The sequence below is a fragment of the Puntigrus tetrazona genome, chromosome 2 (assembly GCF_018831695.1).
Source record: "Puntigrus tetrazona isolate hp1 chromosome 2, ASM1883169v1, whole genome shotgun sequence".
NCBI classification, from domain to species: domain Eukaryota; kingdom Metazoa; phylum Chordata; class Actinopteri; order Cypriniformes; family Cyprinidae; genus Puntigrus; species Puntigrus tetrazona.
The window spans coordinates 18,570,420-18,581,897 of record NC_056700.1 but is presented as its reverse complement, the minus strand read 5'-3'; the positions used below and the strand labels follow the sequence as shown (position 1 = coordinate 18,581,897).

The 11,478-nt window shown below is 38.5% G+C and overlaps 2 protein-coding genes across 3 annotated transcripts in view; one reads left to right on the top strand and one right to left on the bottom strand.

Moving 5' to 3' along the window:
• The window catches only part of clstn2a (calsyntenin 2a), a 1,097,509-nt gene that overhangs the window by 726,989 nt on the left and 359,042 nt on the right, over positions 1-11,478 (bottom strand). The gene's annotated exons all lie outside the window — the stretch shown is intronic.
• Positions 1,251-11,478, top strand: part of wu:fj49a02 (myomegalin) — a 42,311-nt gene continuing 32,083 nt past the window's right edge. For both annotated transcript variants that reach the window (XM_043262936.1, XM_043262927.1), the window contains exons 1-4: positions 1,251-1,448; positions 6,315-6,370; positions 6,591-6,655; positions 8,462-8,572. In XM_043262936.1, the coding sequence (XP_043118871.1) occupies positions 1,414-1,448; positions 6,315-6,370; positions 6,591-6,655; positions 8,462-8,572 (267 nt within the window). In that variant the 5' untranslated portion in view covers positions 1,251-1,413. The remainder of the gene's footprint in view (positions 1,449-6,314; positions 6,371-6,590; positions 6,656-8,461; positions 8,573-11,478) is intronic.

The window sequence follows — 11,478 nt, the reverse complement described above, 5'->3', positions numbered from 1 at the left end:
GAAGAACAAGATCTTTGAGATTTGATCTGATGCAGTCAGTGACTAGTTCTTTCTCAGAAGTGTTGTTCTAGAATGCTTTGGTTAAAAATAGTTCACTCGATCGCACCATCACCGGTCTTAAACCGACCAGGGCGGTGTTTCCCAAAAGCATACTAACCCTAAGTTGATTGTAGAACCACTCTCACCAGTAGAGCTACGATCGGCGGGTAACCCGTCTCTTCTTCTCTGCAGACTATCTGTTCGGACAGCAGCCCGAGGAGGTGCCCATCAACCTGTGCGAGGCCAGAGACAAGTTCATGGTCGACTGGTGTCCGGAGACCAGCCCGGAGCTGGAGGAGATGGCCCGGGCAGAGGAGATCCGGGTGGTGATGGAGGGCGCCAGATACACTCCAGCCATCTGGATCATCTCAGACGGGATGGAGCCCAGAGCGCCGCGCACCGGCCCACGGGTCGCATTCGGGAAGAACGTGTAGAGGGTTCGGCTTCAGCTCTGAGGAACAGACTTCATAAAGACTCACAGACAGAAGCAGTTTACAACATATAACTCAACACTGATGGATCACGTTCATGATTTATTCTAAAACAGCGCTTTTCAGACCTGATCCTGGACAACTTTGTTTAGTTTCTCTCTGCTTTCTGATGTCAGAAGGTATACATCTCTCTCTAATGAGCTGATGATCTCAATCAGGTGTTTCCCATCAGCAGAACAGTAAAGACCTGCTTCCTGTGAGGAGCGCCCTCTGGCGGAAACACAGCGATCTGCACGATTTAAACAATGAAGGGTGTCTATAAGCATGTTTTAATCTGCATTTAAAAATAAGAAGAAGAGTGAATCTTTGCCTCAGAAACAGGATTGCCTTTAAATTGGATTGCAATTTATTAAATCGCCTGAAATAAATCACTAAATATCGTGATCGAGTTTGTTTTTAGATGCTGCTCTTCCACACACATTCACACTAATAGTCAAAGCTGTGAGGCAGTCAGAACTAAAAACTAAAATTTTAAATGTATTTAATGCAATTCGTAGCTCATGTTCTCATACACACAAAACAACGAAGCATTATAGTGATTCACGCTATGACACCTACAAGCATATAGTAGAGACATTTCTTTATTATTAATAAATGAAACAAACACTTAAATGTTAACATGTCATAAAGAAATATATATTTCGACCAGAAAGATCAGTAAATGTGAATGAGATTTCTATAGCACTCTTAATTAAAGCGCTCTCGGTGCAGAGACACGCATGCGCAGTACAGCCGAGGTTCTGATGAGGTTCGGCTGATGTAGGTCAGATGTAACCTGAATGAGTCCAAAAGCAGCTTCACACGGGCTTGTGAATGTAGGACAACCGAACCGAAGCGGATCACAGCGATGGAGGGATGATCGGGACCGGCCCGGTGTTTGAGGATGAACCGGAGCGACGGAGCGGCGGCGGCCGAGCGGTGAGCGTCGATCGCGGCTTGAATCCACATGAATCAGCGTCACGAACGCGGGCCTTCGTCTCATTGCACCAGTCTTGTGTTTATGTGCTGATGCGGTTCATTTGAGTTTCCATCAATGCATGCCTGCAGATCCACCCGATTCATCCCGAGAGACACCTGCACTGCTTTTACATCAAATACTGTTAACCGTAGTCTATATTTTTCATCTTCATCTCACAAGCGGTGACACGATCCATCTACACGAGCTGATGCTGCATCTGTCAATCACGTCGTACGGTCTCTGTATTTTCATCTGCTTCAGGAAAAGCTCCGTTTCTGGACTAAAAAACACGGATCACAGCAGTTAGAGGAGAATAAGACGGGATTCTCAGTCTCTCCATCAGCAGCGACAGGGAAATAATGAATATGACGATAGAAATCTGCATTTATTTATTTGTGTAAATAGAAGTTAGTTAGATTTATTGCGATGTTTCATTATTGCTGAGTTGTTTTGTTGAAGGATCGGCTTTGTCTCAAATGATTCTGCTAAAATAAAGTCAGACCAAGATGAGCCGTGACCCAGTAAGAGCTCTGAGGAGACCGGCTTGAGTTCAGATGGAGATCTGAGGAGAACAGAGAGTCTTGTACTTGTGTGATGACGGTGTATTGAGAGGAACTGTGTGTGTGTGTGTGTGTGTGTGTGTGTGTGTGTGTGTGTGTGTGTGTGTGTGTGTGTGTGAGTGAGTGTTTTCTCTGTGATCTGAACTCTCTTTCCAGTCGTTGTTCAGTCAAGAGAGTGATTAATGAAACCAGAAATGGAGGATTCATTTTGTTTGTATCTAATTCTTTGATTTGTTTCGTCAGTTTTTAGTGATTTTTGGAAAATAAATACTGGCTCACTCCATGTAACTTAAGTTTCTCTTTTATTAGGAGAAATCTCAGGTAATCATCAAATGTCAAGTTAACCGCAGGCCCTGCCTTAAATTTGTTAATATTATTTCTGAAGAAAGATAAACATGTTTAGTGATGATGAAAGCCAAAATATTAAATGTGATGGAAGAATATTTACTGAGAAAACAGCACTTTAACATGTTTTTTCTCAAGTTTGTGTGGCTGTGACTCTTAATTTGTCTTAAGCTTTCCTTAAGGCTTTATATGGTTCGTCTCCAGGAGTAAATAGTTAAAATCTACACATTTTCTATGGTAAAAAAAACCAAATGTGGGTCACTTTGTAAAAATATAATGCTTTTTATCTGTTAAAGAGGAATTTCAGAAGAAAGGATGAGATGTATCTTGCTTCTTTCAGCTGCACCGAACAGACCCGTCTAAGTGTCGCAAATATAGTTTTTCCAAACTCAAGAAGTATTAAAGATCTCACTACATGATTTGATGACTTCTTAATAAACCTTTGTTTTGGAATTTTCATACATCATACAGTTCTACTGATGTCTGTAATATTACTTGTTTTCAGTCCGTGGTTAAAAGCAGGTTTATCCAGAGACACTGAATGGTATACTGTCATGAAAGAGTTTTCTGTAAAGGTATATAATATTTCAGGCTGGTTTGTATTTGGGTCATCTTGGTGTTGTAAGTGAATTTTTAAATAAGTTATATAATTCATAATGGAAAGAAAATACAGTAACTATTTCTACATTTTTTTTTTTTTTTTTATAATTATTTAAATGTTTGTTTTATTTTACATGTTCATATTTAAAAGACAGATGGATTACATAAATGTGCCATGCATAAATGTACTTTAATGTCCAAATAGCGGTGTTAATAACTTAATATTTTTGTGTTTGCGACGTGGGCTGGTTTTAAAAGGATTATGCTGCCTCTCTGAGACTGAATTCAGGGCAGGATTTAGATTTTCTGGAAAAAAATATTCCAGAATTGTTTGTCATTCATGCTGCATCCAGAATTGCAAAATTAACTCTGATATTCAAAACTAGATGATGCTGTGTATTCTTTTGTCATTTCATGGTCTAAAACCCCAAGGGAAGCAGGTCGGGAGATTAAGTTATGATGGATCATAAATCTGTTAATAATGTCAATCAATCACTTGTTCATATAACACTTTTAACAAGCACTGATTGTCATCGATTACATCCACTGCCCGTCACTCAATAAAAATGACAATGATTTAATTCATTTTGTTTGGTTTAATAATTAAGGTGGTCTCTCCTGGTTTGAGTGAGCTTCATGTGGATCATGTGTAGATACAGACTCAAAAGAGCCCAAACTCAAGGCATTTATTCACATGCAGTGAGACAGTGATATTAAAAGAACACATGCTTTACACACCTTACTAATGAAGCATGATATCTGCAGAAAAACTGATGAACTTTAAATATCCTCCAAAGTGTTTTCTTCATTTTTTTTTTAAAGGGGTGAAAAGCTAAACATGATTAAACAATTTGCATGAATATTCTTTCCTCATCAGCATGTATTTTAGAATCACTATCTTACTACATTAAACCAACATTTTATAAAACTGTTCACAAACGTCCAGGGATTTAAATCTAGTTGTCATTTTTTGAAATAAATATAAACATACTGTGTGCTTTTGTCTGTTGAATGTGATCCAGTATCTATGATTCTCCTTCCTGGCCATGGGGGAAATATATATTTACAGTGGCAACAATTATACATATAAAACATTTTCAACTAAGAAATAGACCAACTTCAGTTGAATAAGCACTTGATTTGGATAATCTGCTGATGGCTGAAGGAGATACTGTTTTCATGGTAATCAGATCAAAGTAAACCAAATTCTGCAAAACATAAGAGAAAACAAATCTAATTATCATATGAATTGATAAAACAGCTTCTTCTCTCTGCAAACAAACAAATAAAGAATGTGAATATTTAACTTAAATTCAAAAACAAAACTAAAGATAAGCAGGTATTCATTTCAGTAGAGGGTGATCCTCTCAAAATGGCGGTGGGGCTCCATCTTGAAAGGCAGCGTGACGTAGATCATATTCTCTATTGGTTCTACTGTATTTTGTTGATCTGGTGTAGACACGGTGAAGGGCTGCACTGACCACAGAAAGCAATGTCTGCCGATACGATCACAATCTTTCTGAAGCCTTCTTTTTAACATGTAGAATATAGTGATGATATGTGCAGACTAAATGAGGGGAAATCCGCTGTTAGGTAAATCATATGTTAGTCTTAGTTCTAGCAGGTCAAGCTTACATCAGCTGATTCTCATCGACATCTATCACGGTATTGCTATATAAGCTCTCTATATAAGAGTTTTAATCAGCAGCTTTTCTTCTTGCTCAGGAGCACCTTACCCTCCTCCATCCCCAGCTCCTCCTTTCACAGTCAAGACCTGACTTTCTGATATTCCTTGCTAAATCAGACTCCTATATCTTGAATTATGTTACACATAAATACCATTAAGTGCATTATTGATATCTGCCTCGTTCTTTTCTGTTAACCCTAGGGGAGTTATTAATGCTGCTTTTCCTTCCAATATAAAGGCATGGACACACACAATAAGTCCTTTACACAATCTGACATAGCTGTGTTTAAAACTTAAAATGAAGAGCTGGGCGTCCGGTCAGACGAGAAATGGCCCCAACTGAGTCTGGTTTCTCCCAAGGTTTTTTTTTTCTCCATTTTGTCATGGATAGGGTTTTGGTTGCTTGCCGCTGTCGTGTCTGGTTTGCTGAGATGTGGACACACTTTACTTCTAGTGTCTGACTGTCTCTGCATGTAATAAAAGTTAAGTGTTTAATCTGGTCATTATACAGCACTATCACTCTATTCTCCTATTTGATCATGTTCAGTGCTTAGACACAATCTGTATTGTTAAAAACACTTTATAAAAAAGTGATTGATTGATTGATTGATTGATGGGTTGGGTTTGTCATGCAGACCTGAATTCAGAATTATAGCGTATTTCCTGCTGAAATCATTTTTATTTCTATAACAAAAGAAAACGAGTGGGTCAAGAATGAAATCGTTGTGTAACACGACTCCCGGCGCAGGCCTCGTGTTTCTGATCGGTCTTCAACAAACCTGTATTTGGGCCTGATGCAGCCTCTGCTTTAGCCTCTATGTCATAGAATGTTAATATTTGGTTCAATTCCATTTGTGATGTTGGGTGACTAAAATTCAACGTAAATTCAACGTCTTGTGTCAATATTAAATTGATCTCAACTGACACTGATATTTTGTTGTTTTTAGGTTGTTTAACCAAAATTCAATGGTAAAGGAATAGTTGAAAATGAAAAATTAAAATTACCTCACACTTGACTTACCCCCAAGCCATTTTTCTTTCAACACAGTCAGATTTAAAAATATCCATAAAGCTCCATAAAGTCAATATATATTAAAACTAACCTATATGCCTTAACACATATCTTCTGTTATTCTGTTATCTAAAGTTATTTTTTTAAATTATAACTCAAATGACTGACTTCCAGTGAGAGTCAAGTTTCAGCTTCTTGGCTGACCTCTGATTTCACGCATGACATGAGCTGCATTCATAACGTAGGTTCAGAAGACAAAAGACGAATAGAGCAAAACTAAACACTGGTAACAATTTAAAAGTCTTTTTTCAGTGGTTCAGGTCATACTTAGAAGGGAGAAGTTATTACTTGAGCATAGGAGAGCGTAAGTTGAAGTGGTCGTCCATGACATGAGGAGAAAATAGAAATATGTTTGTTACAAAAACCCATTGATCTGCTTCAGAAGACGCGTTGAACCCCCGAAGGTCATGTCCAACATCAGTCTGACGTTATATAGACGTGTCTGGAGAGAGTGTTCTCTGATTTATTTGAGTGTTTCCATTTCTGCTAAATTACAACCACAAAAGCACTTCAGTAATGTGTGTATGAACTTATGATTTATGCATTCTTGTTCTGTTCTTAGGGATCTTGTTGTGGATGGTGAGGGAAATGTGTGCAGAGCTACAGGTTACATGACAGGTAAAACACACACACACACACACACACATTTTAAATGTCTAAATGCTGGTTTGGATCACTGATTTCATAGTAATATATATATATATATATATATATATATATATATATATATATATATATATATATATATATATATATACACACACACACACACACACACACACACACGTGGTTATTTATATTTGTATTGTACATTAACCTAGTGCTTGTCTGTCTGTAGATTGTCTGAATGAAGACACTGATAAAGTTCCTCTTCAAACACATCCACTGAGAGAGTTTGAGCAGGTGAGATTTTTAGTCTTTCTTCTGATGTATAAATAAATGAAATGAAACTGCTTCCTTCAGTGATCTAAAACAAACCCATCCGTTTCCACATGAGAATATATAAACCTGTACTTTGTCTTCTCTGAATGTGAGCTGCAGTGACGTGTGGGTATATGTTTATATTTATTTCATATAGGCTAAATATTTATTCCCACTTTCAATTAGTGAATAGGCTACCTAATTAACATTCTGTATAGTTATTGCTAGCACAGGCTACTTTATAGTTGCTCATGTGTGATGATAAATGAGCGCGTTGTTTTCATTTGCAAATAATGGTTCATTCCTCAGTGAAACACTAGGCATTGATAATTAGGAAATTGCAGAAATAATATGAAATATATTTTAAATTCTAACTCTTAAACTGCATTTTAAATTCCGGTCAGCATAATCAAAGCTTCATTATATTACAAATATTTATATTATATAATTATCAAATATTAAAGTAGGCTTAAGTCAGAACATTGTGTAAAGAGATCGCAATGAAGGGTAAAGACTAATATAATTAATAATAGGCTGATGATGATGATGATGATGATGATGATGACGATGGTAATATTATGGAAAAAATCAGTTATTGGACACACAGCTAGTAAGACTGTAGGATGGTAACAGTGTTTTCTTGTATGCCTATTTTATTTTCTTTATGTAACATTTATTCATAATAATGTTGTTTACATTGCATGCACTATAATAATTTACATTACAAAACAATAAAATAAATAGTGAAATAATTTCTATAATAATTAATATAATAATTTCTTAATTCAAAACAAAATAATAATGAATCCATGTAGAAAAGGATGTTGTTCCCTCAAAATATATCACGTTCCCACAGGTTAATATGGCATTTACACAAATTAATATCTCGTGGCCATCGTATACACACACAGAGTTGATATGCTGTGGCTGTGAGCAAAACTAAATGAGCTGAAGACGATGTAGAAAACTGTTTTGCATTGTAATATTTCACCAGTTTGTTCATTTCAGTGCAGCCTCAGCTTTTACAAACATTACATAATCCTAATAATTCCAGAACTTTTTTCCTGTAGTGTGTTTGATCGTCACAGTATAACAGTGATATCAGTTATGGTCTGTAGAAGAGGCAAATATAAAGCTCAGAGAGTTTTCAGATGTTGTCTATCTTCATCTTCATCTTCATCATTATTATTTAGCGGTGAGGGGAATGACGGCAGGTGCTTCTGACCGCTGGTGTATTTATAGATGTTGTCCAGAGCCAGTAAAGATCTGGACGGTTCAGAGTTGTGTAACTCGTCCAGCGATCAGAAGAACGGCTGCTGCGGGACTCAGGGTGGCTTCAGGGTTTATCTGAGCCCTCTCGGACAGTTATTATTAGTAAGTCAATTTCTGAGTGTCGCCGGCCCTCCGCTGGACAGAGTCCAGACCGTTCACAGTCATGTGACCTCACCTCATCTCGTGTGCCGTGTGACCGCAGCCTGTCCTCTGATTGGCTCGTCTCTGGGCTGTCAGGGATTCTTGGGATAAAATCAGAGTAAAAACAGCTCTGCCATCTGGATCTCCGTCCTAAAGCTCACCATGGAGTCATGCGGCCCCGGGCCCTTATAGCGGCCCCTCATTCTCTGTGTGTGTTTGAGCGTGAAGATGGCGTGTAAATATGATCATGTGGATCAGGACGTTTTATGTTTTGTTTTTGTAGTGTAGTAGTTGTGTGATGTGTGTGAGCGGCGTGATCTTCACACACACACACTCCCGCCGGACATGTCTAACACTTACCGAACTCTCTCGCAGCACCTCAATGATCTGAAGAAGGAGAACTTCAGCCTCAAGCTGCGCATCTACTTTCTAGAGGAGCGGATCCAGCAGAAGTTTGAGGACAGCAGCGATGAGATCTACAGAACGGTGAGACGCTGGCAGGTCTTTTTTCAAGCAAAAGAAGACCTGTAACATCAGTAATGATTGAAATCAATTACAATTACATTTGACTCTTCTCCATTAAAAAGAATGTATACATTTCCTTTAAAGAAATATAATGCAGGTTTTCGTGCAGAAGTTCGTAACCGCTGGGAAAGATCTGTGCGTCGTGTCAGACAGAGAGAAAAACCTGTTTTTGTTGATCCAGAACATCTTTTTATGTGTTGTATGCTTGATTTTTGTTTTTGCTGAAAACAAAACAAGCACCAAAGAACTCACTAGTAATGCCAGCAGTGCTGTCTTTTAGTTAAACTTAGTTAGGCTTGTTGCTATTTTTCTTTTTGTGTAAAAATTTTTTTGGGAAGGAAAAAAATCATGAAAAATCATTGATCCATGTAAAAACCCATTAAAAACATGCTGCAGGATAATGAAATACAGGCTAATATACAGAACATGCACATGCGATAGTAAGAATCAATCTGAATTTTGTGGAAAGTCCATCACAGAAATCTTTTTCAGTTTAGTTGCTTTACTCGCGTCAGGTTTCAAGTGTTCATGTAAAGGGTGAGGCTGATTTATGCTTGTGATCAGATTTCTGCTGCAACAACAAACCACTGAAAAGACAAACAGCTTCTTTTTCTTCAGATGTTTTTTTGAAAGTTCATGAAACGGTTCATATCACTGAAGCCCTAGAAACCTTCTGTATGTTGAGTACAGAACACACTAGTGTCGTAGCAGGTAAACACTCCACAGCTGTTCACTTCACTTCTGCTTCAGTTTCAGCGCTGCATTCCAGTCCACTAAAAATAACCTGTGAGATGCCAGAACCGCCTGTTAAAGGACACTGATTAATCTCACACACACACACACACACACACACACACACACACTACAATAAAATAGTTTCCAAACTGAATCGCTACATTATATTTCTCCGCAACAATATATTTGAAGTAATTAAATTTACAGCTTTATTGATAGTAGGCACAGACACACAAACAAACATTTCGTTTCTCTCTCTCTCTCCCTCAAAATGGAAATATTTGAGAAAAACTTTGATTTGATTGACAAGCTTAATTATTTTGACATTGATAAGCGCTGTTAGTCTGCTGAGTTTCTTTTAAAGCCTTTTTTGTCATCCTAACAAGAGCACTGTTTAATGGAGGACATCAGTGTAAGAATTTACACCTGGGGGGATCACACACACAATCACACACACTCAAACTCAGACACACACACACACACACACACACATCATACACACACAATCACACACACTCAAACTCAGACACACACACACACACATCATACACACACAATCACACACACACAATCACACACACTCAAACTCAGACACACACACACACACACACACACATCATACACACACAATCACACACACTCAAAACTCAGACACACACACACACACATCATACACACACAATCACACACACACATCATACACACTCAAACTCAGACACACACACACACACATCATACACACACAATCACACACACACAATCACACACACTCAAACTCAGACACACACAATCACACACACTCAAACTCAGACACACACACACACACACACTTCATACACACACTTCACACACACACAATCACACACACTCAAACTCAGACACACACAATCACACACACTCAAACTCAGACACACACACTTCATACACACACTTCACACACACACAATCACACACACTCAAACTCAGACACACACACACACACACACACTTCACACACACACAATCACACACACTCAAACTCAGACACACACACACACACACAATCACACACACTCAAACTCAGACACACACACACACACACTTTATACACTCACAATCACAAACACTCAAACTCAGACACACACACACACACACACAATCACACACACTCAAACTCAGACACACACACACACACAATCACACACACTCAAACTCAGACACACACACACACACTTCATACACACACAATCACACACACTCAAACTCAGACACACACACACACACACACACACTTCACACACACAATCACACACACTCAAACTCAGACACACACACACACACACACTTCATACACACACAATCACACACACTCAAACTCAGACACACACACACACACACACTTCATACACACACAATCACACACACTCAAACTCAGACACACACACACACACACACACACAATCACACACACTCAAACTCAGACACACACACACACACACAATCACACACACTCAAACTCAGACACACACACACACTTCATACACACACAATCTGCAGAAAAGAAGAGGTGTGTGTGGAGTGTGTGTGTGTGTGTGTGTGTGTGGTGTATGAGAGAGAAGAACACACACTCTATAGACACTCAAACTCAGACACACACACACACACACACACACACACACTTCACACACACAATCACACACACTCAAACTCAGACACACACACACACACACACACACTTCATACACACACACAATCACACACACTCAAACTCAGACACACACACACACTTCATACACACACAATCACACACACTCAAACTCAGACACACACACACACACACACACACACACTTCATAGGCACACAATCATTTGTTATTTACGGGGACTCTCTATAGGTGTAATGTATAGGCTGTATGTGTTATTGTCCTACACCTAAACCTACCCCTTACAGGAAAGTACAATTTTTATTTTTTTAACACGTTTAGGTTGTAGTACCAATGCTATATTTGTGTCTTCATAAACTACAAATGCCAGTACACACACTCTCTCTCACACACACACACACACACACACACACACACACACTTTCACATGTATTATTTATATAATAAATGAGTGTAATGTGAGGCCATTGTGTAATGAGTGTAATGTGA